At 38.6% G+C, this 27,534-nt stretch overlaps 2 protein-coding genes across 3 annotated transcripts in view; both read right to left on the bottom strand.

Moving 5' to 3' along the window:
- The window catches only part of ASPM (assembly factor for spindle microtubules), a 28,505-nt gene extending 24,963 nt beyond the window's left edge, over nt 1–3,542 (bottom strand). The window contains exons 1-3 of the mRNA XM_075157000.1: nt 2,792–3,542; nt 916–1,059; nt 2–536 (exon numbers count right to left, since the gene is read on the bottom strand). Coding sequence (XP_075013101.1) covers nt 2–536; nt 916–1,059; nt 2,792–3,094 — 982 coding nt within the window. The 5' untranslated portion in view covers nt 3,095–3,542. The remainder of the gene's footprint in view (nt 1; nt 537–915; nt 1,060–2,791) is intronic.
- Nucleotides 3,543–3,751: 209 nt separating this feature from the next.
- ZBTB41 (zinc finger and BTB domain containing 41) lies at nt 3,752–22,110 on the bottom strand. 2 transcript variants are annotated; one of them, XM_075156561.1, is made up of 11 exons: nt 21,966–22,110; nt 19,979–21,214; nt 18,379–18,586; nt 17,574–17,643; nt 15,689–15,836; nt 14,860–14,989; nt 12,917–13,012; nt 12,284–12,390; nt 10,733–10,838; nt 9,621–9,709; nt 3,752–8,853 (listed from the first exon to the last, which is right to left on the bottom strand). In XM_075156561.1, the coding sequence occupies exons 2-11, from the start codon at nt 21,099–21,101 to the stop codon at nt 8,210–8,212; spliced, it is 2,721 nt and encodes a 906-aa protein (XP_075012662.1). In that variant the 5' UTR covers nt 21,102–21,214; nt 21,966–22,110; the 3' UTR covers nt 3,752–8,209. The 2 variants fall into 2 exon arrangements, with proteins under 2 accessions (XP_075012662.1, XP_075012663.1); XM_075156562.1 differs by having other exon boundaries at nt 22,028–22,100.
- Nucleotides 22,111–27,534: the final 5,424 nt, after the last annotated feature.

Raw genomic sequence — 27,534 nt, 5'->3', positions numbered from 1 at the left:
CTCCTTGTACTTAAAACAGGCACAGATGCTGAGTGTTCTGGAGTGCAAACTGGTGAGAGTGTACAATTAAGAACTACTTCATTGTTTGAAATTAGCAGTTGTGGTAATCCAGTAGAACTGTATGCACTTTCAGATTTTAATTCATTGTGCTCATCAACAAATTTCTTGACGCCACGGCTGTCTATTTCAGGCAGTAACTCCTCATTTACAGTGGCAGCAATATCTGAGAATGTAGTAGATCTTCTCATTGAAAGTGGTGTGCAAACAGTATTACGATGTTCCTCTAGCATTGGTGCAATAGGAGATATAGGCAATTTATTTTCTGAGCCAACAAGAGAGTCATTTCCTGGGGATATACTATTTTGCATTGTGTTCTGATTTTCACATGGCTGAAGTGGGCTTCTAATTCTATGCACCTTCTGGGAAACTTGAAAGGTTTTATTAACATTTTTAACTTTCAAATTACTTTTTTTAGCTTTTATTGAAACAGATGTTTCTGAAGAGTTTTTCTTTTTTATAGTATCCCAAAGACTCTTCTGAAAAGAACCATAAATAAGTGTTAGTACTGTGACTTTCTACATACTTTTATGTGTAAAAGTGAACATTACTAGTGTATTTGTTCAAAGTCTAAAAATACCATAAAAAGAACACCTAGTCCAAAATTCACCATAATTTATTTCCAGGCTTGAAAACAGCTTTTTTGGTCATGCGATAGTTTTATTCTCTAAGCTGTAATGCACTAGTATCTACTTCCCAACCCTGCTGAAAATTTTTGAAGACAATAAGCATTCCCACAGACAGCATCTTTTATCAATTTTTAATTCTCCTTCATTGAATTTTATACTAACAAAAACAATATATGTGCCAGCTGAGCCAAAGTGATAGAATTAAGACACATGATAAACACACATTTACCTTTTTCTTCAGAGGCTGCTCAGCCACACCCAGGAGCACAGCTTGATGCTTTACAATGCCATTAATAACAAAAGTTACCAGTTCTCGGACTTTTCCTTCTTCTAATGGTGTCCATGTTACAGAAGCAAAGATTCTTTGTCCTGACTATTGGAGAGAGAGATGTTTAATATTTAGCACTTAGGTACACTTACGTAACATCAAAGATGGAGTAATCAAATCAAATGAGAAACAGTATACAGAAGTAACATATATTCCGACAACATGAAATGATAAACAATTGATAAATGTTTAAATGTCAATTTTCCCCTCCGACATGTAAACTGAAGCAACCTCTTTCAAAAATGTTGTCTTACTACAAAGGGCATATACCTCTTAATGAAATATAATGGAAAGCAAGCAAGAACACATACAAACAAAACACATAGTAGAAAGGACAAGATTAGAGTAAAGGTAAGTAGAAGAAATTACATAATTTTTTTTCACATATTAACCAAATATGTGTAAAAAGTAATTTTGAGAGAATTATATTCGTACTAACAATCAGAGGTTAATTTTTAGGACCTCAGCTGAACCTAAATACAAGTGCCAAATTTTTTAGTCAAATGACCTGCAAAGGTGAGATTTGACACACAAGTTCATTGAATCAAAATGAAGACAATGCAAATAAACAAGGAAGTCATGGAGTTATGTATGATCTGTGTAAAGATTCTTCATGCACAGTGACCTCTACCAAATCATGTTGGTGCTCTGCTGACATCAATACTAACAGACCAAAGAATGGTTATACCTCGGACAAAAATCAAAAAGAGAGTGTGAAAATGACCAATCTCTTGAGCATTTGAATTACAAGTTCCACCTCCTTGGGCAGACGCATTTAATGAAAACATACAAACTAATTCAATATGTGCTTATACAGTAAAGCTGGTCAACAGCAGTTAGTTTTCATTAATTACCACAGGAAGTTACTATTCAAATACTTCACAGTGAGAGTCCAGCCTGTTTTTACAAGCACATTGTTGCAAAAGTTCTCCAGAGAGTTTCCTCCTCTTTCACAAAGACTCCGGAGATTCTAGATGACCATAGATACATGTTTTTCTAAACTGTCTTTTTAAAAATCGGCATTGATTGGATTAACCATAGTTTATATTTACTTGAGAATCGTAAAGATTTATTCCTAGATTAAGCCTGCTTTGCTCTCTATTGTATTATTAATTAACACGCAGAACAGTGAATTAGTATCCTCTTCACAACCAGCTCCCTCAGCCTTTTTCCTAAACTAAACACGTCCTCCAACTTTTGACAGGTCACTTTTTAAACACCTCTTATTCTGCTGTCTCTATCTTTAAAACCACATTCCCAGAGAACAATTAGGTTTTTTTTTTCCACCTTACTGCGAAAAACCCCTCTGTTAAGGCAGGATTTACTGCCTTCGTAGCCTGTGACAGCCCCAGGCCCCGAGAGGTCTAATCCCGCCATCTACAGCTGCAGCTCTTCCCCTCTAACGCGAACTGCGAGACGTGAACACAGCGCCCACAAACACCACCCAGGGCGGGGTGCAGCTTTCGGGGTACCGGCCACTTAAAACCGCAGTACTACGCGGCCAGGTGACGCGTGACTTCTCCCGGGGGAGGATTACAAACCGGTAACGCGCCTCACACCGGCGGAGGGGCTTTCTCTGCCGCCGAAGAGCGAGCGGCTCAGGCGGGGAGCTGCCCTGCCCTCGCTTCGCCTCTAGCCCTTGGAACCGCCCAGCACCCCTGCCCGCAGGGTACGGCGCAGGGTCCCCTCGCCTGTCACACACTCACACGCACACGCACCCACCCGCCCTCCCTCCCTGCCGCAGCTTCGCGGCCCCCGCGGCCCCCCCGCCCGGTACCTGCACAGAAAAGCGGCGATGCTCAATGCTGAAGCCCCTGGCAGAAGCCGGGAAGCGGTCGACGACCACCTCGGCGTTCTCCGCGTTGGGGTTGTCGATGCCCAGGAGGCGCGTGCGGGAGGTGCCGATCCGCAGGCTACCGAAGCTGAGGAACGGCGGCCGGGAGAAGTGGCTCAGAACCAGCACGGCGGGGGCTTCGTCCGCGTCCTCCTCACCCCCCCGCGCGGCCCAGCGCCGCCGCCTAGGGCTGGCGGCGGAGCTCAGCTCCCACACCGCCGCTCCGGGGAAGAAACCCGCGGCCATGCCCGGGACAGAACCCCGGAGCGGGACGGGCTCCAGCTCCCCACACAGCCAGCGCTCCCTCACGCACCAACCGCCGCGCCTCCGCCCGCCCGTTCAAACCCGGCGCCCCCGCCAATCCCCGCGCGGGCCCGCCCCCTCGCTTCTCCGCCAATTAGCGCTGGGCGTTTTATTTAAACCGCCCGGCCTCGCCGGAGCAGGAGAGAGGCGCCGCCGCGCGGCGGGGGGAGGCCCCGGCCCCGGCCCCTCCGCGCGTGAGGCTTCCAAGTGCCTGGGTGCCCGGCGCGGAGCTGGTAACGGGAGACGGCCTTAGGATAGCATTGATAGCTTGAGTGATGCTTCAAAGTTAAAAAACAAAAAAAAGGATTTAGCAAATCTTCACGCCAAAAAGCTAGCCATATTAAAAAAAAAAAATTAAAAAATCAAGTGAAGCCAAGTATTTTTGTAAATAAATTTAATTTACAAAATATTTTAAAATAAAAAGTAGAATGAGACAGGAACAAATCTGATGAAAAAAATTGCCTCATCTGTTTCTCTTTCATGAGCTTGAAAACTGAAAGACATACAGAATAGTGTGTTTCCATGCTGTTTAAAAAAAAAGGGGGCAGAAGTCAAAACTTAGCACAAGCTAAACCTCTGCAAGAAATCCTGTGAAGCAAGTAATGTTAAGACAAAAGAATTTTACTTTTCCATAACAAACAAAATTACACATAGGACTGAGTACTTCTACATTTACAGTACACTTCCTAACTTTTCCTTACAGCAAAGAATTTCCCCTAAAAAGACAACTTTACTGAAAGACTTCCATCTAAAATATCAGCCTATATAGATCACATTTAAAACACATTATCTCATATACCAGTGACAAAATATTGAGTTTATTTCACCTTATTCTTTCATATAAAAGGACCAACATTTAAACATGATCAAAATGGTTATGGGAGATTCAAAAAATTTTGCCATCGTCACCTTTAATCCATCATATCCTTTTAAACCAAAACATTTCTTACGAACCGTGAAAAAGATCCTTATCGGCTTAAGCAAAGTGACTGCCCTGCATTATATCCTGCCAGTGCCATTCTTCAATGCATACCATAAAACAAATAAATCACTGTGAGATGATATTGTAAAAAAAGATCACGTGTGACAGTAGTCACAAGGACCTACAGGTAAATGCACTCTATTTCCCTTAAGCTTCAGTCATATGGAGAACATGCAATCTGGATCAGTTATGCATGTATGCTCAAAAAAATTTCACATCTTTTTTATTGTTTTCAGGGAAAAAAAACCTTATTCATCTACACCAGCCTTCTCAGAACTCATTCATAATACTACATTCATGAACTTCTACACAGAAATTATTTTAAATTTAAAAACTTGAGGGTCATTTATTCCTTAGCACTCCATAACACATTTCATGTTTGATCAAGCACGTTACGAGGCGATTCCTTTGAAGCATTCTTCAGAGTTCTGGATGCTCTTTCACATTTGTTACTAAGGAAGTAAGCTTAGCTCTTTGATACCAAATAAATCTTTTGTCATTGTGTTCTGGCATGACCCATCTTTAAAAATAACTACCCGAATTATAATCCAGACTAAAGTAGCACTATATTTTTAAGGAAACCACAGCCTTACAGAAGATAGATCATCACCATTACAATTACTCATGTTTAGCATAAAAAGAACCCATGAGAGCCATACCTCTATAGGAAAAGTGTCAGTGCTCAAAGAGGAAATTCCAATATAAATAAATAAACTGAACATAAAATCCACTTAAAGAATTAAAGGCAGTAACCCAGTCAACAATCAGAAATCTGTTCAGCAAAAAAATACAGAATTCAGTGTTTAAACAGAACGAGTGCAGTAAGTTCTCAGAGCCACGTAGCAGTTTAGAGTACCAACATGGACTCCAATCTTCTCCCCAAAGGTCAGCATGTAGAAAAGACCAACTTTTTGCAGCATGCCACTGATCATTCTTTAGAGATATTTTTAAGAGACCTGCTTCTTCCTTCTTTGGCAACAAACGGTCCACTGAGTTAATGACTGCCAGATAAAACATAGCCTTTCTTGTAAAAGCGCCCTCCAGATCAACAGGACATGCACTCTTGGATGAGTACATATACATATTAAAATGGAGGTACGAGACACCTAAATGAATTTCAACCCATGCAGCTGTGAGGTGCAGATCTCTGCCCTTCAACTCCAGTCCTCTTAAGAGGAACTGTCCTCCATTAAGCAGAGATCAGCTACTTCCACCTACCAAATGAAGTACCAGTCCATGAAAATTTACTTTGCTCACATATGAATTTTAAATAGATGTAAAGCCATAAGAATTATAGCTTATGATATTAAAAAAATAAAAACTATGTATCTAGCACATAAGCTTTCCTATTTTCTTTCACTGTCAACTGGCAATGATCCAGCCTGACCAGCAGGTAAAAACACTAACTAGTAGGGTTATCTGCAAACAAAAGAATGCCAAAGAACTAGTAGGTATTTTTTTTCCAGGAATGACTAGTAATTCTGGTCACCCAAACAGCAAAGATAGCACTTGTTTTTCTGAAAAACGAGTCCTTTTATAGTTGTCTTCTTGTTGGGCACCCAAAAACATGAAGCCCTTTGGAAGATATTGACCTTAATGTTTTCTGAATAATCAACTGGAGAAAAAGCCATTCTTCAGAATATATATAAAAGGCACAATCATGAAAGAATTTTAAAAAGGACATTATCAAGTAAATATGCCCCAAATTCCATTTCAGTATTTTACGAGAGTGCCTTCTGAACAAACTGGATTTTAAAAGAAAATTAGTTACCAACTATTTTTAAGCCACTGTTTTGTCAAAATCCTACAATACTTTTTTCTACTGTAGGACAGAGAAGACAAGAAATAACAGAGTTAGGCTTTTTAGTCTGAGAACTGCACTGACACCACTGATGTCGGGTTATTTTTAACAGTACAATTACAAATGCTGGAAATCATGTTTCATGTCCACATGCGGTAATATGAATATGATACATACATGCCGACTTGAAAACTACACATAAAACAGCAGTTTTCAAGCCATGGAGTGTAAAGATGACAGAAAGAGTTTTATTTTGAAAGGAGATGAAGGTGGAGTTAGAAAGCAGGAAGGGTAGTACTTGATAGTGTCCTTTCAGAAGGTGGCATTCAATGGCCTCATTATTGCTGTATATTTGCTAGTTTTCAGCCTCTTACCAGATATATTTACAGCATGTCAGTCTGAAGATTCCCAGAGCACAGCTCTAAATTTTACTTTAGAGATACAAACATAGAACAGTTAAACATATGTAGTCCTGTTTTAAAAACTGAACTTTTAAAGTTTAGGACTTCTATTGTGCTTCTTTGGCTAAGTCCTATTTAAATATCGATAACACTTAAAATTCTATAACTCTGCCATTATTTAACAGCTAACAGAAATCTTTGGTGTGTTTAGGTTAAGAATCCATTAGGGTACAAGCTTCAAAATATGAGCATTCAGGCAGCTCTGGCCCCTCTCCTGCAAACTGCTCAACACTAAAGTAGATGGGGATTAACAGAATCTAACACCGAATTATTTGAATAGGATTTAAAACGATCTGTGCCACTTAGAGTTTATAGAACTGCAATGATAAAAGAGCTTTTCACCACAGATCACTTGTGCTCAGGTCATCGGATAAATTTAACAGTTACAATAATACACGTATGTCCAGCTTCCCATTTTAAAGTTTCTTTAAGATAATAATTTAAGAATAGGAAAAACTGGGTAAAATTTTGCCTTAATATGTAATTCTTGTGAGAAATAATGAATATTATAAAATTACTTCAGATACTTTCTTTGGCATAATATTCACCAAAAAAACATAGAATAATTATTTTTAAAATAGAAAGCTTGATGAGGTTAAATTATACTAGATTTCATGGTGAATTACACTAGACTTGTACTTCAAAATGGTTCTTTTGGAAAAACCCTTATGTCTAGTAAAGAAAAAGCTAAAAATAATTAAAGACATAAAATACTCTCAAGAGTTCGACTTTGTTTTATAAACACAGTACAAGAAAGTGAGAAACAAAATTTCATTAGCAACTCACAAGAGATTTATAATTACTGATTATTTCTTTTTTTAAATAGAAGTTGAGTACTGTTCTGGAAATAATAGCCTTTAAGTTTCTTCTCTATCACGGAGAACCTGAGAATGGGAATGCTAATGTGGGACCCTGGTATAATTTATGCTCTAACAAGGATAAACCATGCCAATCCTTTGACTGTTCATAGATTAAAATGACCTTGTAAATACTCCCATTTCTTTCAAAGTTAGAGTGTGGGGCACACTTTAGAAGACAAACAAGATTGAAAAAGCAAGAAAAAATGGGTATTAAAATTATATAGGGGTAACTGTAGAAAATTAGACAATACCATTGTCTAGATCTTTCCACATGATCCAATATTAGAGATCAAGGAAGAATTAAGAGGCCAAATTTAGGCAGCCTAATTATACTCAGGGGGATCACCAAACACCCTGTTTAGTGTCTTCATAAAATATCTGAATCACTTTTCAGAAGAATCTAGTTCCTGTGTCCATTGGCTAGGCTCCAGAGTCCGGCAGACTTTAAAACCCTCCAAAAATGCCTGAGGGTTCAAGTAAAATTATATTTTAATTTCTATGTGAAAAATAATTCAAAGTTTGTGTTTTATATCCCTGCCTGCCCTTTACAACTTTTAATGAATTTGATATAGTCCTTATTCTTCCAGAATGCTTTCTATTACATTTAAAACATTAATTCAAAGCGAGATGCAGAAAGGCAAACAATTTTTTTAAATTAATAGCCAGATATGTAATTACATTTTTCAGCCACTATCCTTAAAAGATATTTCAGAGCATAATTTTTAAAAGACCATCTATAAGATTTTTAAAAACTCTTAAGATCACAAGAGACACTCTTTCAGTATGCATCAAAATGTGCCTAAATGTTCAAATATTATGTAAACAAACCTGTTTTTCCAAAACTATGCAGAAGACTCATGAGTCCAAATAAAATATAAAATATAAATCTTAATTGCCATATCAGCCTTCTGTTGGCTAATGGCTTAGTAAATTAGGTGGAATGTTATGGTCTGATCATGAATGTTCATTGTTTGAAATATTCTGTACAGTAGGAGCTGTATCTAGCCCCAGTAAAGTTCCAAGATACGACTGGTCTCTAGGATCCAACATTTGCTCAGGCCTTACAGGATGAACAATATTTGCAGGTTGTGGAGTAAGAGTATATTTCTCTAGAAATGATAGATCTGTTGCTCGTTGATAATCTGTCTGCTCAGGTTGTGGAGGAAGAATGCCATGTGACGGAGGAGTATGCTGTACTAGATCACCTTGCGGATCAGACATCTGAACTGGTACCAGAGTCACAGGCACACATACTTCTGTAGATACATTCTGTAGCAAAGTTTTGGCTTCTGATTGATATGCTTTGGACTGTTCCACATACTGTTTAGCCTCAGTTTGGTAAACTTTGTCATCAGAGGTGTACTGCACTGGTAAGGAGACTAGCTTTTCCTCTGAAGAAGATGTCAATGCCTCTTCTGCAGCCTTTGATCCGTGAACATGATCAATATGATACTTCAGCTTGTCTTTTCGTTTAAATGTTGCATTGCAGTGTTGGCAATTAAAAGGTCGAGCATCTGAATGAATAACCATGTGTTTTGTTAATGTCTTCTTAATTCTAAAAGACTGATTACAGATTTGACATTTGTAGGGTTTCTCACCTGTAAAGACAGAGAAGAATTAGTTATTCTGAGTAACACCATGTCACACATAAATACGCACATACATACATGGATTATGGCATAGAGACCTAGTATAAAACAACCTACTGAAAACAAAGAGCGTGTTTAGCATCAATTTTGGAAACAATGGAGTTTGTTTAGAAGTTATATTAGCATACCCTTCTCCTCACATACAATTCTCACAATACTAGGGATTTCTGTCAGGTACACACAAAGACAATCAGAATATAAACCAAATAAAAAAGAACAGTCTTTAAACTGTTATGATACTGGTATTAAATGAGCTCAATTTGTACTTCTATACATTTTGAAAGGACAATGATTTCCCTAAACATAAGGCAGGAAAACCAAAGTCAAAACCAAAGTCAAACATATAAGGACATAAACCTTTCCAAAGGGATTTCAAAACCTTGTTTAGATTATCACTTGAAATGTTTATTCTCTGGACCACAAAAATTATTAGAAGGTCTGGGAAAATTTGGCAAGAACACACAGCAGTAAACTAAAGGAGGAGGTGTAAAGAGCATACCACAAGCCTGTGTTGAGCATTATCAATATTTCAACTGATACATTCAGAAGGTAGTATTCAGGAATGACCAACATATGAGAAAGAATAAAGTCTTGCTGCTTCCTGCTACTCTTGCCCTGAATGCTCAACAACCATAATGAATTAAGTAATTCCATCAATGTTGACGCATAAAAACATTCCTACATGTTTTGTGGTTTTGTTGGCATTTTATTTTTACCTGAATGTGTCCTAAAATGCATTTCCAAACTTGATTTCCCTTTAAAAACTTTCTTACAGACTTCACACTGGTGAAATGTTGCTTTATATCTTTGAAGAAGAAAAGACATTTCATGTTAGATACTTTTTTTTAAACCAACTAACAATAAAGCTGTGTGCACAGTCCTTTCTGAAATCTTTAACTGCAAAATAGCTGAATATCAAAGTTTCCAAATTTCCTCACTTATGTTCATATTTCCTGGCATCTGCAAACCAATACGGTCAATTAAGATTCTTTTCGATATTCACTCTTATTCTCTGCTGAGATTGGCACTTAGTATTCAAAGAGCAAAAGCCACTAAAACTTCTTTTCTGACCCCAAAAATATCCTTAAGTAACAGTTTTTGCCCAACATCCACAAGAGGCTTTCACTTTGGCAGAATTATGCCATAAATAAAGTACTAGGAAAAGTTTAGGCTACTGGCTACCAAGAAAAAACAAAGAGAATAAGCATATAACGTACTATACTTTCAACACAGACACATCTATAATGGCCTCTACACAATGCTAGTGAATACAAGCATTTAAAACACATTATTTGAAAAACAACTAGGTCTCAGTTTATTTGAAAATCTCTGAAAGGCTTATTTTTGGAGCTCAAGAATTTAAAAACCCTATTGCATTTTCAATTTATAGACATAACTTGCGTTTCAAACCTTTTACCTACTTTCAGAGCCACTAATCTGCTACCAGCTTCTAAAATACCTGTGGGATAGTTCTCACAGTGCTTAAACGATGTCTAATAATTCAGTCTTAACTAGTCTGCAATGATAATATTACAGCAAACCGTCCATTTAGAACAACATTGAGACAGCTAATTGACAGATTAAAAATTGATCTTTTATGTTTTTATTTTATTTACTTAATTATGGTACAAAGAAAACATCTTGCTTAAAAAGTGAAGGCTATTTTCTGACATCCACTTCAAACTGTAATAATATCATCTCTATCAAGACTAAGGTAACGAGCATGACAAACACACAGACTACTAGAATTCTGCACGAACATGCAAATCCCAACAAAAGCAGTTACCTTACAGAAGTATTTACGCAGTTATAAAAACCCCACACTTACTTCTGCCAAACTTTTTCTCCTAGATGAACACTTTTATAATGAACGGTAAGGTGATCTCTACGGCCAAAACATTTTCCACATTCCTCACACTGATGTGCTTTTTCACCTACAAGGGCAAAATTCAATAAATTTTGGTTAAATCTTCTTGAACTTATTAAATGTCTAAGAGCTGTAATTGTAAGACATACAGTAGATCCATGTTCACAAAGTCTGCCAATCAAGCTCTTCCATACCTTACTCAGAGAAGGATTCTCTGTTATCAAAGAACAAAATTCAGGAAGTAGGTTGGTTCTATCAGAGTAAGGATTTTCACCACTTGACTATTACTGACCATTTGTCATTTCTACAAAGAAATTCATGTTCATGAGTTAAGGGACACTTCCCCAAACACCCACTGCATGAGACGTACAAGTGAATGACTAGGAATCTACTCTCTTCATTATGACCCGAAATGTGGTATGTTCAATAATTCAGGGGCTTTAAAAGAGAAGCTTATTTAAACATACCAATTATTTTCAGCTACTAATTTTTAGAACTTAAAATTACATCACAGTATTTATCTTTTTAATTATCCTGATTTACATAGTTACCTTTTTCTTTTATGCTGCTGTTTAAAAGTATCTTGATTCTTTTTAGTCATCTTGAGATCTTCCACAAAGTGGCAGAATATTTCTTCTCATGTAAGTAGGAGGAGTGTGGACAGTCAAAGAATGTAACTTTCTAGAGGGGGGAAAAGCAAATAGAGTAGAAAAGAGGATTTTTTTTTTGTACTTGAGTTTTCAAAGATTTCTTTATTTTATAGCAGACATTATGATTTCAAATACCAAAAAAGAAGCTGTCCTTCAAAATAAAGGCTCAAGAAGTTTAGACTCTGATCACTTTCATATTTTCATGCTGCCTAGAAAGTATTTTGCCTCCTAGAAGGCCACATTCCCTTTGGATCATGTTCTGAAAACGGAAAAGTTCCTAGTGAATCTTTGCTCTTCCTATACATTTGATAAACTTTCTGCTCTCAGACAGAAAGATTTTTTTTCTTCCTCCTGATCATCCCCATCTGGCTGTTCTCAGGGTTGACTCCCACCACCTTCCTTCCTTTCCTCTCCCCCATAACAGAGACTTCAGAAACACCTCTTTGATGTTCTTATGTTAAAGTGATCAGTGTACAAACTTTGACAGAGACTGTGACAGCTTCTTCTGTGTTGTGGTAATAATATTTCACACAATTGCTATTAAAAAAAAGAAATCTGAACTCATTAAAAAATCCTCCTTTTTCACTTTTGCTTTTTTTTGCTATTATTTTTAAAGCAATTCACTGTTACATGTTTTTGACTGTCCCTCAGCTTTCTATGTTAACATGGAGGAAACACTTGGCTTTTAAACCTTGAAAACATGTAAGATTAACCCCACTTTAGTAGATCTTAAAAATAGTGAGAGGAACTTTTATCAGGCCTAAAACATTGCATGTACTGAAAAAAAAACCATAATTAATTTTTTATTTGATCTTATTTCAAAATAGTAATTTTGAAGCCAATTTTCAAAGAAAATGCCTACCTGAGTGTATTTTTTTGTGTTTTGTCAGATGGTCATGCCGAATAAATGTTTTCCCACATTCTTCACATTCATATCTCTTGTCATCATGGTGGACTCTTAGATGAAGTCTGTATATTTAGAGTCATAAATATAACCATAAAATGTAATTTTGTTAACATATTCTGTACTGCTAATTCAATGCAAAATACCAGAAAACACACACTCTAATGCTTCACAAAATATCAGGAAATAACTTTCAGTTGAGGTATGCTTAAACTGCTCTTAGAAAGCAAGAGAGAACAAAGCTAAACTCTCATATCTGGCAATTTAGCAGGATATTTCAGTTGTCCGCTTTTTTTCTCTTCGAATAACAAAGACGCAAAAGTTTTAGATGTGCAAGTCAACTTTGATACAAGATTTGTATGGGATTCTGTCTGTGTTTAAACCACCAACGTCTTGTATTAAAAATTAAATGACTTCTCACAGGTTATTAATGTATTTTCAGTATTTAAGCATGTTTAAAGCATTTACTAATGCTCTCAGAGTTGGAATAAATCAAAATCCATACATTAAGAATTATGTCGATAACATGAATGTATATATGTCACCAAATAAGTGAGACAGTTTAGCAGCCTATTTGATAAAAATCTGTACCTGTAAGAGCTTCCATGACGAAAACTCTGCCCACAAATACTGCAAAGATGAGGCTTCTCTCCACTGTGAATTCTCAGATGTTCTTTCAAAGTTGTTCTGTTTAACAAAGGCAGTAAAATTTAATTTTAAGCAATGTCACTGCCACTTTAAAGTGAAACAGACTATCAGTTTCTCCATTTCTTTAACTCTGATGGATTACAATATATCCAAATAACTGCATCAATTTATTCAGATACACACACATATACACACAAACATTCAAAGGCAGTATGGCAACCTATCTACTATTTACTGAACCAGCTGGGTCTAGAAACAATATAAGCAAAGAAACAAAACATTGTCCCAACATACATTTGGACAACATAAGGAAAACATCAATTTCGACACTATTTTCTATGTAATAATTTCCTTGTTGCTATATAAAGCCAGAACTTTAAGATCAGACTTGAAGGAAATCTAGATCATGGATGTTAATTTAACTGAACTCAGCACAGAGCTAATTTAAATACATATATATTTATAGACACATACATATGCAAGTCTACTTTTACTATCGCCTTTCCAATGTAAAAAAAAAAAAAAAAAGTGCATGCAGGTGAAAATTCCTCTCAAGCAAAGGAATCAGACAACAAAATTTACTGTATACACAGCTGGTAAGTGTGTGAACTACGCAAAAGAGAAAATTCTTTGATCTCCTTCCAGTACTTATTATAAATATTATTTTTCAAAGATATTTTTTATGCTTTACACAAAAATTTTATCTTTATTTAAATATTCAACTGCCTTACATAACGTAAATGAAACTTGAAGTGTGTAAACATATTGATGCTTTTTAAACTGAAATTCTTCTTGCAGTTCAAAGTGAGCTTTATAAAGTTGAAAGACTACCTGTGATTTATAGCTTGTTTGTTTACTATTTCATTATTGCATTAGTGCATTTTCTTTTAACACATGCATACCCTATTGACCAAGCTACTAGAAAATACACACCACCAACAAAACCCATTAGGGACAAATCTTCTTCTTACAATACTTCTGGGGGTCTTTGCCAGTCATTGGAAAAAAAAACTAAAAATCAAGAAAACATACTGCAGTACACAAACTCAGATCTTTTCATATTCCCCAAACAGAACATAACTAGAATCTTAGTCACAGTTATTGAGATGAAGATGTATTCTGTCAAAATAATAATAATAAAAAAAATAAGACTTATTGTTTCAGAACCTAAACATAAATCACCATTTGGAAAACTTAAAAGATCTCTTTCATAGAGCAGTGCAAGACACCTGCACTGAAGTCATGTTAACAATGGTTTAAAATTCACATTTTTTTCCCTCATATGTGTAGAATAGAAATTGGGAGCGGGGGGTGGGAATCTTATTTCTACACCTTTTCTATGCTCTTTTTCTATATACTAGAATTTATGAGGCAACTTTTAAAGCTTCCACTTTTCAAAGTGCTAAATTAACATTTTTTCCTCCATTTAGAGAAGCAGCAGCAAAGGTTGTACAGTATTATTCCATATTCCATGAAACCGTGTTTGTAGAAGTCTAATTTCTTCTTAGTCATTCTCACCAGTGTTCCTCATCTTTCTGTCCTCATCAGTATATTTACCAAAATATCTATGGCAGAAAACTCTTTCCCAAACAAATGCAAGATGTTCTTGCACAATACAGGAACCCTAAGTGAAGTGAATTAGATGTCAGACTTTCTCAATATAGTTCTGCCTCATAACTAATTACCTACAGTTGTCACCCTTAATTTTAGAGGTCATCAGAAAAATCACATGCTACCTGTGGCTCTGACACTACCTTTTAATACACTAGCCCTCTGAAATGGTCTCATTTATGTTAAAACTCAAAGCTAAAACATTCAGAATCAAACAAAGCATGCTAAACATTTCTCTGTTCTGCTGAAGTTCAAGTAGTCATGCAACTCCTTACCGTTCCCTAACAGATTTTCCGCATATAAAACATGTCCATTTTCTCTTTCCTCCATGAGTACATTCTATATGGCGTTTCAGATTTCCTGTATCATTAAATTGGCGGCCACAAATATCACAAGGAAAAGGCCCTACAAGGAGACAGACACACATAGTATTAACTGTCAGTTAAACAAGACGCACAGACTGGTTACTTGTGAAAACCCTGATCAATTTACAAAGAAAAAGTTTTGCCTAACAAATTATTAATGTTTAATACAGTCAGCATACTTTTATTAGACTTTGTGCACTTTCTGCTCGAATAAGTTATTTCTAATACCTGGTATTTTGGCAAGTTTCATGATTGCAAAGCAAAAATGTAGAATTAATAGTCAAAAGTAATTAAGCCCACTTAGACTGTTTGAAAAAACAAATTCCCATTATATCACCAATCTAGTTCCTACCCAGAAAAGTAATAAAAAAGTCCTTGGACTACTTCAGAAGGAAAGAAGTCGTCTTTGGAACACTTCAGGAAGAATCTGACTCCGTAGTTGTGAACCAATTTCATGCAAAAAAGTTTTAAAACAAAACTAACCTTAATTCTAACCTTAAACTAACCTTAATCCAAATTTTGCATTTATTTAGGTACAATGCAATGCCTCAAAAAGACAGCTGAACAGGAAAGTAAAAAACCAACCAACAACAAAAAAAAAACAACTCCCCCACAAAACTGGAAAAGAGAGAACTAGAAAAGGAGGTGGGATGAAAACCAGACTGATCAGGACATACAATTGTGGAGGAAGGTTTTACTTTAAATCTATTGTTTACATGTCAGAAGGAGGTTTCTATACCGAGATGGAATTTTTCTTGATGTTTCAGTCTTGCAAATCGGGATTTAAAGTGCTCTTCACAGTAGGTACACTTAAAGGGTTTATCCTGAGAGTGAAGGATCATATGCTCTTCTAAATGAGGTCTTCGAGTGAAAGATTTCTTACAAATCTAAAATGATAATACACTTTGTCAAAGATACATCAGTTATAACCAGATTTTTTTTCCTATTCATAAACTCTAACAGTTTAGTTCATCTGCTCTCTGCAGCAATGTAAGATTAAACATGTATTCTTCAAAAGCATGTTCTATCCCAACTTGTAAAGCCTTGCAATCAACATCAAAAAATCTGTGTTCTACATAAACCTTAGTGGACTGCACTTATAAATTAGGATGCCAATCCATGGCAGCCTAAATCAAACTACTGGCAGATGAACATAAATATAAGTGTAAGAAAATCCCATACCTGTAAAAGATGTAATAGCCTTCTTGCTTTTCTTTACTACTTTTCTATACTCTACTGTTTCTGTGAATTTGCTCATATTCCTCAAGGACTGAAGTATGGTCACCAAATCCTAGTGTTCACACATGGACTACAGGATAAACCAACAACCTGAAGAAATCCCACAACTTACATCTGTGGCACCTCAGCCCTCAGAACATACTAAACAACCTGAAAACAAAGTCACAGCTCCTAAGGGTTCTGCTCATTCTCCAACTGCTATAAAAGCTAAAATTCTACCCCTGCTTTCAATTCAAGTCCATTTTCAATGCACACGAGCAGTACAAGAGCAGCGACTCACTTTTTAAAAATTTCTACTTAACATAAACTTAAAATAAAACAAAAAACAAAAAAACCAAAACCAAACCACGAAGTGGAGTTCACCAAAACATTCACTTAGTAAGAGTACTTTCCGAGAAATGAATATCAACAATGTTGCACGATTGATTCCCACTATTAAAATGTTTCTTATCTAGTAACAAACAGAATCTGTAATACGTTCACACAATGTAACTTCATCTGGAAGATAACACCCCTTGGTCAACCATGTAATACCTCCAACCATGGGACCATCACCAGCAGAATGAACACTACAAACTCCTACGGTTGATATCTCCCAACCTCCTACTGTATGTTTATAGGTGAAAGTTCACAAAGCAAGCAAGATTAGTAACTATGTTACCACACTTAATATTACAGACATACAGGGGCATATAGCAGTTTGCATAAACAAAAGAGCTGCCCTGGGGGGGGGAAAAAAAAGTAAATTAATTCCCTTAAAAAAATCCAACCAACATTTGAAACCTTAAAACATTACTTGGCAGCAAAAAGATAGAGAATGGAAGTTCTACAAACTCCTTTTTACAGTAGATGTAGTTTCACATATATATCTCTCCTGGGGAAAATGAAGGAAAGGTCTCTATGATTTTACAACTAAAGATAAATTTAGTACAAATTCACAACTTTGTTGATGTCCATATGCAGCTAAATGAGAAAGTGTTTCACATTTAACATATATTTTCCTCACTATTTTGAGAGCCTTCCAAAAAAGTGTTTGATGTGCATAATTAATGGTAGAGTGAATACTCTGTTTTTAAAGTATTCATAACACTCAAATCCAACCATCTGCAAATTGATGTATTTTAACAACGGTAGTAACTGATCACATTAAAAAATAGTGCCTTCAGCTATTTTAGAATTCAATTTGGTATTATCTACCTGGTCACGAGCTGTACCTACAGATAAAGTTCAGTCTTTAAATCAGCACATAAAAAGGAAATTTATACCATCACTTACAAAGCTTACTGAGATTTCACAGAAACACATACCACATTTTCACTTAACTATTCAAGTCACAAAACATAGTATCTATATGAAAAAAACAAAGGTACCGAAGTATTACTTACATCACATTTCCAACCTTCACTCTTTGTCTTCTTGATAGAAAGAAATTCTTGTACATTCTCTGGATGAAACCTAGGAGAAAGACAGAAGCTGAAAGTAGTTATAACTTTCTAAGATGAAGATCACTAAATATCCATTTCTAAACTTTATGTGTCATGAAAGTTGATCACCAAACCAGCAGAACAGAATACTAATAATTAAACAATTCTAAAGGCACAAGTAACTGGAAAGCAGTGTTGACTGTAGACTCCTGTAGAATCTTATATGACAATTGGTAAGACAGAGGACAGTTTCAATTATAATGCTTTATGGATATTTACAAAGAAAGAGAAAAAAAGCAGTATGTAAATAATAATACCTTATAATTAGACCTGTCATAAACAAATTATTCACCTAAAAGAGTCTGCATGGAAATCGTTTATCCATCTATCATCATCAACAGTATAGCATCAACATCTAAAACCAAAGAAGGTATTTTACTCTTCCTCCAAATTAAAAGCAACACAGGTAATTATTAAGACTCCTGTCTTCTGACTGTCTGTGCTAGCTAATCTGAGCATTCTAAAATTTGTAGTAAAAACCTATGGTAGAACCCCCACAGAACCGCTATTTAGTCAATTCCTATGCACTCCTTATGGCAGGTTAGTTGATACTGCTAATCCCCAAGTCCTTTGAAAAGATATTTATTTGAAAAAACAGTTATAGAAATAATGCAGAATATGCTGTGCGCATACATACATTTATCTTTGCTTTTGAACTGAAAAAAACGATTCTTCAGAAATGAGAGACAAATTTGCTCATACTTGCCTCTTCACATGCTTCGCTAAAGTCTTTTTGCTTGCATGCAGCTTATTGCAGTAGGGACATTTGTGTTCCTTTTTATGGAAGTCAGTATCACTGGAGTGTTTCTTTTTGTGCACTGTCAGGTTGGACTTCGTTGAATAGCGCTGATGACATATATCACACTCAAACGGCTTCTCACCCGTGTGGACACGTGTATGGCTCTCATATTTGCCTATACAACAACAACAAAAAATATGTTAGCATAAACTGTAACAGGTATCACCTACAATATACACATTTGGGGTTTGTTCTGGAATATCTCTCTCAAATGTGGTCAAGATCTACGTGCCTTCCACACACATCTAAAGATTTCTACTGGTTTACACCACTGAAAACTGCACGGTGATCACATAGGCGTTTGATCCAAGGTTCCTCCACACACTTCCATCTTAACCATTTTTAAGATAAAGAGAAAGAATAAAAGGGCTCTGTATTACTGTTAAATCTGTGCAAGAGTTACAAGTCCCTCTGGTTCAGCCCTACAGCATACTCTGTTCTTAAGTACTGAAAGTTATACTACTACTCTTTCATTACACTGATTGTGAAGTACCTTTTCGGAACAGCATTGCGACAAACTGGTATTTTTAAGGTACTTTCAAATAACAAAGCACTGAATGAATGATACAGACCCTTGCAAGTTATCTATATTTGGGACCCAAGATATTACCATGAGTACGAATTAACACACACACCAGCCCCACCCCATTTTCATGAACTCCTAAAATTTCAAAACGATGAAAGACACAATGTGTCTATTTTAAGAACACCAAAAATTCCTAACACTACCAGGAACTGTTTCATTCCTAATTCCCATGATTGAAAGGAAGTCAACACCTTATGTGACCATAATTCAACATTTATTCCAGCTGAAAGAACACCAAAATTCTGGAGTACACTAGTAATTTACTTTTAATGTGGGAAAGGAGGACAGGAAAGCTGGAATTTTGACTCTTCTGATATCCCAAGTAACTATACACCTAGATTTGACTGTAACATAAACAATCCTAACCGAACAGATTAAGCTGACAAAGTATTACTTGGTATTAACTACAGACCAGAAAAATCAAGCTAGAAGTCAGAGTGACTACGTCTTAAGCATCTACACATCATGTAGAACAGAAGAATTTCAGGCTGTTTGACAATGGTGCTGTTTTACTTCAGCAATAATGGCAGCTTTGTTACTTAAAATTAATTTAGCAGAAAATACAGTACAAGTTTCAGACTTTATGCAATTTATCGTTTAATATCTTGCTGTATTTCCCTCCTCTTTCAATGCTGCTTTTACATACCATGCTAACCAGAATCCAGAGCAGTGAAAGAGGAATCAATTTAGCATTTGCGGATTTTTCAAATAATGCACTCAGTTCATTTATTGAAACGGGTTAGCACCACAGACGTAACAACATAATACAATCAGAAAAATTAGCAGCATACTGGATCAGTGAGACGATCCAGAAGTTCTGATTTTCACTCTCTAGCACAGAGAAAAAGCTCAGTTTATTTCCCATACAAATAGCACCACCATATGGTAAAAAGGAAAGAGATCAACCTAACTTGCTCTTACCTATTCGATCAAATTTTTTATCACACTTGGGACACTGCAGTAGTTTTTTGCTACTGCTTTGAATGATGACTGGAGCTAAGCCTTCAGGAATACTTCCCACTGAATCAACTGCCTCAGAACCCTCTTCAGTATCATTCTGTTCTTTTTCACTTTGTTCTTCAGACTCCGAATCTTCACCTGACATTTCCTCTTCCTGTCCCTCTTCATCAGCATTGCATTCACTTTCACTGTCTTCAAACTCGCTTCTGTCAGATGTTTCCTTGTCAGAACTGACTTTTTCCAAATTGCTGTCAGATGCATCACCACTTTCATTGTCACTGTTATCAAATTTAGCTGGACATTTTCGGTTTCTTGCAGAACGTCTAGTGGAAAAGTCGGCCTTCTCAACCATTTTTAACCCATGTTTTCTTTCCAGTGAAAGGGATCTGTGGGCTTTAGCCAAGTGATTTTCTAAGGACTTCTTATAACAGAAATTTCGACCACAAAAAGTGCACTGATGACTATTTAATAGTTTACCTGTCAGTTCATTGAGCGTTTCTACTGGTGTAGGTGCATCAGTTACCACATCAGTCTGTACATTAGAAACACTTTCATTATTTAGTAACTTCACTGCATCTATGATATCTAAAAATTTTGCTGCTTCCAGCACTAATGGAATTTCATTTTTATACACAAAAAACTCAGAGGTGTAGAGAAACTCAAGCAAATGCTGAAAGACAGAATGAGTTACATGATCTAACGTGACAACATCGGTGCTTGGATTTTTGCTCAAACAGGCATGAAAATAACTACTCCCAACAGCCACTACAACTTTGTGAGCACTAAATTCTTTTCCTTCTACAATTATGAGTAAATCACAAAATGATGGATGTTTCTGTCTATCGTCATTTAAGTATTTAAGTAGATTTTTGTTATACTGCAATGAGCTTAGGAGCTTTCTTTGTTCTGATGACGGTGAAAGTTCTTGGGAAGATTCAAGCTGATCTGCAGGAGCTATTTCTGCAGACTTTGAGACAATTTCTTGTGCACAGTCTACTACAAGAATCTGTTCTGCAGTATCTTTCTCATGGCCAAGATGAACCTTTTCGTTTAGATTTGCAGCGAGCCGTCTCCTTTTCTTCATTGCAGAAGTGCAACCTTAAAATCAGGAGCTTCATAGGTGATTGGCAAAAAATTCTCGTGAAGACTCGGTTCTGCTCCAGACCTTGAGGAAATACGTAACAGTATTTTCATAATCTGCAAAAGAATTATGACAAAAATTACTCTTAGCACTTAACCGTAACTTCCTTCTTTATTAATGCTTTCTGTATTTCACTCTCAGTTTTATCTACCCTGCATACTTTAAGCTTTTATTAAATTACTAAATCTCATCACTTCCCACTCCGGACCATGGCATAACGCTACTCGCAGCAAGTGCACCAACACCGCCTATTATTAGATCTAAAGAGGCGGCTGAGGCTGGTTTTGCTCGCCTCCTAGACGCATACAGCCTGTGAAATACTCCGGGATGGGCGTACACTGTTGTTATTATTACACCGAAGCGCATTCGCTTCCCGTTTAACCCCAACACCGCAAGCCAACCCTTCTGCTTTTCCTGCCGGGCGCGCGTCCCCTCGGGCCAGCCCGGAGACCCGCCCGGCGCCTGCCAGGCGGCGGGGCTGCCCGGGCCGCCCGGCGCGGCCCTCTCCCCGCGCCTGTCACCGCCAAGTGTCAAGTCGGCGGCCGGACTCCCGCCTCCCTCGGCCCGGCCCGCGGACGCTGCCTTTGTCCCTGCGCCAGCAGGTCCGCCGCGGAGCCGAGGGTCGGCCCGCGGGGGGCCCTGCGGCATCGAGCTCGGGGGCAAAGAGGGCGCCCCGGACCCGCCCCCCTCATCGGGGCGGCCGCGAGGGCCCCCCCGCCCCCGCCGAGCGGGACACAAAATGGCCGCGCCGCGTCCCCCGCCCCGGCCCGCCCCCACCCGCTGCCCCGGCGGGGCGGCCTCAGGCACCTGCGCGGCGCCGGGCGCTCCCCAGGGCCCGCTCGGCCGCTAAACGCCGCTGCACTCCGCACCCGCGACGGCTTCCGCCGCTTCCGGGTCCCAGCGCCGCGCGCAGCCTCGCTCCGTGCGCCGGCGTGCGAAGGGTGACGGCGTCGCTTCTGAGCATGCGCGAGCGGGGCGGGGCGGGCCGGGCCGCGGTCTCACCGCGGGGGCGGGCGGGGAGCGAGCCGCCGCGCCCCGCCGGGGCCCCTCAGCGTGTCCCGGCCCCCCTCCTGCCCGTCAGCCGTTGGGTCGCTGCCGGCAGGGCCGGCGGGGGCGGGGGGACGGCGGCCGCCTGCGGCGTGGCGCCCGGAAATCGCCGCGAGCGGGAAGCACGGCGCGGCTGCGCGGGGCGAGCCGCTCGTGTCCGTGACGGGCGTTTCTGAGCGCCCGGCACCGTGGCCTGCCGCAGAGGCTCGGGGCGGGCAGCGAGACAAGTTAGTTCGGCGTGGCCGCTGCGGGGCAGCGCCGGGGCCCGCACCACTGCAAAGCGGCTGCTGGGAACGCCCGCCTGATTCACCCCCGCGCTTAAAAATGCTGTGTGAAAGCAACGAGGGTGTGCTTGAACAGCTTGAACATCCATTACGAATAACCCGGAATTTCCAAGCTGCCAACAGTTTTCCTCAATAATACGATCTTGCATTTGTCTTTTGCTTGAGTATTCTGAAGGACTTCACGCGCAGGCTGGTGACGCGTCCAGTGTTCGTGCTTCCCGGGTGGCAAAAAGGCGGCAGACCCACGAGTGCCCCACGGCTCCGGCGAATATCCCCTTGGGGGTGCAGTTCATCAGCGTATCAGAAGACATTAATCTTTCTATTAATTACATTTTTAGCTTGCCAAAGATAACTAACTGCTAGTGACAATGTGACACTGAAAATGAGTTTGTTTTTCTGAGAGCTTTAAAGAAGAACTATTATGTTAATGCAGGATTACACTTTATTCCGTGGCATGTGTTCTGTATTTATGAGTATGATTTGTAAATTGATACTGGTTGTCCCTTAGCATGATGAACAGTGCGTGACTTTTGTGTGTTGCATTTTTCAATAAAAATACTGAAAATTCTCAAAGCATTTGTTACCTCCTGATTGTTGCTATACTGTCTGTACTCACTCACAGCCCTCATGCATTTTAATTGAATTCTACAATTATTTAACTTCATTTTTTCACTGTAATTGTACATTAAAATCAAATTATATTTTAATATTCAATTATTTCAAATAATAGTTCAGATAGTGTCAGTTCTTTCATTCGGTTATTACCTCTGAGGTGAAACGATGGCATCAATAAGTAATAATAGAGCAATCAACATGACTATGTTTTCGCTATCTTTGGAGCATCTGCTCTTTTAGGATGTTGCTTGTGCTTGCCCAACTTTCATTCTATAGAGTCATAGTTAAGCTGTACATAAACTGTAAAAATAAGTTTCTCTATTTTCATTTTGCATGGAAAAAGGAAGTTTTGAGAGCAATGCACTATAAGTTTTAAGCTAAGCCTTACATTTCACTCTAATCTGAATAAACATCGTTTAGCCAGGTATCTGGCTTATTGGGTCTCACTGTTTTCACAGCAAATATCTTCATATCCAAATACCTTTGGAAACACAAAAACACAAAGCTACGTGCTTTATGAGTTTTCATGAATGAAAATACATAAGGAAAATGCAACCTTGATGAGAACTATTTTGCCAGCGAGTGTAACCAAGCTAGGAAACTATTCATGGAACAGGCCCGAGAATTGCTTAGTCGTCACTGTACTGTAGTGGGATTCTTCAGTCTGTGACTACTAGATTGCTATGGACCAGAATTTTCCATACCTGTTCCCTGGCATGGAAAAATTCATGCAGATATTCAACATACCTAATTTTTTTTCTGAGATTTTATATTTCTGCATATACTTGGGAGATGCTTCAAATGCAGAAAGTTGAATTCCTAGTAGAAGCCGTTTATTCCCATTTAAAAACAAATGTAGTGCCTGTCCTTAGATGTAAATAAGTGAAGAATTATGGCCAAACAAAAATACTCTGGGCATAATTACTCCCATCAGCAGAACTCAAAGTTGGCATCCAGTCTCCCCACAAAGAAAGTAGAAGTTGCAGCTCTGCATTATAGCATGGACTTTGGCCCAGTCGTAATTTTCTTCCCATTGCACTTTAAGAAGTGAATTCAATGTCTTTGTGCCATTTATTTCTTCTGTGTTGTTGGGTTTTGTTTTTTTTTCTCTAGATAACTACCTGATTTTTTATTTATTTGTTGCTGATATTATTTACTCTGGGTTGAGTACTATATAGGTTCTTGGCAGTCTACAAAGCATCTACATCTATCCTAATTGCCAGAGTCTACAGGTTCAGCAGGCATTTTGACTTAGCACAAGCCTAGGTAACACTTTTTCTCTTTTGCTGTTTTATGTTACAGGAAGGATTTAGTTGAAAGAAAAATCATACAATGCTAAGCGATCCATTACCATGGCTGGCATTGCTACAGTAATTACGCTGTGGAAAAAAGATGTCCTTGAACTCTCAGGTCATTACGGTTCTTTCAGCATTAATTCTTTTATAGTTAAAGAGGTACAGGCAAAATTTAACTATATTAATCCTTTTTGTTCCAATGCTTATTCATGCTAAATTTTCTTGCCAGTTAATAGAGTAAGCTGACTTTTACATTAATTAGAGACAGCATCAATCAAAGAATAAGCACTTGCTCACCTATTTGAGACTGTACGTAATTTGCAAATGCAGCTGTTTAGATTTATCCAAGAAAATATCAAATAAATATTCTTGAAATGTTGGAAATTAAGAAGTAGCTTTGTGCAAGAGGGTTTGGTATTGGAGGAGGCGGTTTCATTTTGAAATACTTGTTTTCCAGCTCAAAATCCTCACTTCTGCGATACAGTGAAACTAGAAATGACAGATATTTGAATCAAATACAATTTAAACAATAAGCAGATAGGGAATCAACTCGGATGTCAAGCACTTAGCTGCCAACCAAACAGAAATAAAATTACATAAAAATAGCAAAGACCTGGACGAGTAATTCCAATTTATTCCCAATATATTCTTTAACAGCTGTTCACTGTAAGCACCCAGTTATAAATCTAGTAGCATAAACATTCACATCCCCTTCCAAACAGCTGCCCTCACTTTGGCCACGACATTTATCTAAGGTAAATGTCTATTTCTCTAGGAATTTTAGAGCTAATTTGCCGTGGGTTCACAGTGTATGACACTGCTGAAACACGACCCGCTGTCATTCATACTCTTTGTATCTCAGATGTGTCAGTGATGGGTGGGACCTAGGGAGGAACCCCCAAAGCCTATACTTCCTCTGAGATTTTTCTGTATTTTATTGCCAGTCACCACTTACACGCAAATGTTTTAGATTAGGCTGTGAACTGAAAGGGTTATAAGATTGTCTAGAGACTCCAACAAGTTTTCTAGCCAACAGTGCTGAATAAAGTCCATTGCTGGAGCCATTCCCAAGAAATTCTTTCAAATAGGCCATGAAAAGACCACCCCAGTCTCTCAGTTCAGGTCTCTCTGGGGCACTAATCAACTGGAGGCTTGTCGTACTATTATGGATGTTTGGCATGTGAATCCTGTTGATCACGCTTCTCCTCTTGTCTCCTCTGTAAAGTGCAGCAAGTGAAATGTGTAGAGAAGGAGGTCAGATCCATCCTGTACCAGCCCGCCTCACTCCATCTGAGAAGCTTAACGCAGGGAAGGGCGGGCACTGTACCTCTGCTCGGGCTGTGTTCTCTTGAGTGTGCTATCGGCAGGTATGGATTGAATAACAATGATCTTGGCTGTTGCCGTCTTTTTCTGGGGCTTTAATGCAGCATGGAAGTTGCAGTGAGCTGTACGGCTACAGACCCCACAAAGCAGATTTCTTCCTGGAACGCTATTCCAGTGCAGCCCCCAAAATTAGCAGGGGCCAGGAACAAGAAACTCACTGTTGTCACAGTAATACAGAAGTTTTGTTAAGTCTGTTAAGTCTGAACTCAGTACTAGGCTTGGTCTACAGGTAGATTCATAGACACGCTGCGTTCCCTTTGCACTTTGAAAAATATACGAGCTGGACAAGTCCTTGGGTAGAGAGAAATTGTCCGTGTACATTCCTGCCAGTGCTTGTTGCAGTGTCATCTGTGCCTGCTCCACCTGATCCGCTAGTGCTCGGCAGCCCAGGGAAAAGGAGGGAGAGCGAGAGGAAAGCTGAATGAAAGAAAGTAACAGTGGAGGAAATACCTGTCTTCCTCTCTGCTGATTTAAGTCTCAAGCAGTGTTACAAAATCACTGTAAATTAAAACTGTACCCCCTACCTGAAGCTGTGCAAAGAAGAAACGAGGATTTACATCAATTTTCTGTTTTGGACCATGCTTTCAACAGAACAAATTAAACATTTTGCAATAATGCACTACTAGCATCAAAGAGGTATTTTCCTATAAGCAAGGCAAGAACTGGGGAGAAATGTAATCTCTGTTAGTAGTTCAGATGGTGTATGTGACCAACTTTGGGCACATGACCTCAAGAACGTTTCATGTGCCCAAAATCATCTTTATTTTTCCAGCCATATCAGCTTTATTAATAAAAGGTATTGCCTCTCCCAATAAACCCTGCCTTGTTTATAGCCTTAGACCATCATGACTGCAACAATATATCAAATTTCCAGTAAAACAAGCAAAACCAGACTTTCCTATACAGAAATAATCTTAGCTCTCAAAAATCCTTGTATTATGAAAATGTATGGGGTAAACAGCTTGAAAAGGTTTCTCTGTGTCTTACATTGCTGCATTTCCATTGCACTGCATGACAAGAGACCTGTAATAGTTGCCGGAGCGCCCTGCGTGCTGAGGCCTTGTTACGATACAACAAGAATTTCCATAATGAAGGGTAGCAGAGAGCTGATGTCACTGTCAGTTTTTTCAGTCAAGCAGAAACCAATTATCCCTGGCTGACAGGCCCAATTAAATCATCGGGTAGAGGGAAATGCCAGCTATCCTCCCCTAGGGTTAGGTAATTGGGGTTTTATTATGGTCAGACCTGGTGCTGCTTGTTGGGCCACAGGATATGAGTAAGAGCCGTTCTGGTCTCTCTCTCTCTCTCCATCCTTTCCATAGCCATTCATGGGTTTGTACCCGTATGAAAAGTAGTTGCATTTTGCATAAAAATGCTAATCCTTTAATATATATTCTCTGTCATAGTAGGAACCTGAAGGTCATTGTCTCTCTTCAAGTTTATAGAGAACATGAAGTTAGGAGTTCTGCCATGAAAGGTGAAGGCTTTGTACTGATTTATACTTAGGATCCCAGGTCTTTTATCTAGTATACTCTTGCAAGGATATAGAAAGTTTTCAACTCATATTACTTTGAAACTTGAGAGCATGTTTGACATAGTATTAGACTGATGTACTTGAGGGCTTGACTAGTTTACTGTATGGATTGTTTGGAGTTGAAGAGACCAGGCACTGAGTGTGCCAAGGTCCATTCTTGCTCAGGTTAGCACTTGGTCGTGGCCCTCCAAGGTCTTAAGGAATGCATTGCTTGTGAT

The sequence above is a fragment of the Calonectris borealis genome, chromosome 8 (assembly GCF_964195595.1).
Source record: "Calonectris borealis chromosome 8, bCalBor7.hap1.2, whole genome shotgun sequence".
Classification (NCBI taxonomy): Eukaryota; Metazoa; Chordata; class Aves; order Procellariiformes; family Procellariidae; genus Calonectris; species Calonectris borealis.
Note: the sequence above shows the minus strand (reverse complement) of the source record. Positions and strands in the feature narration are given on the sequence as shown.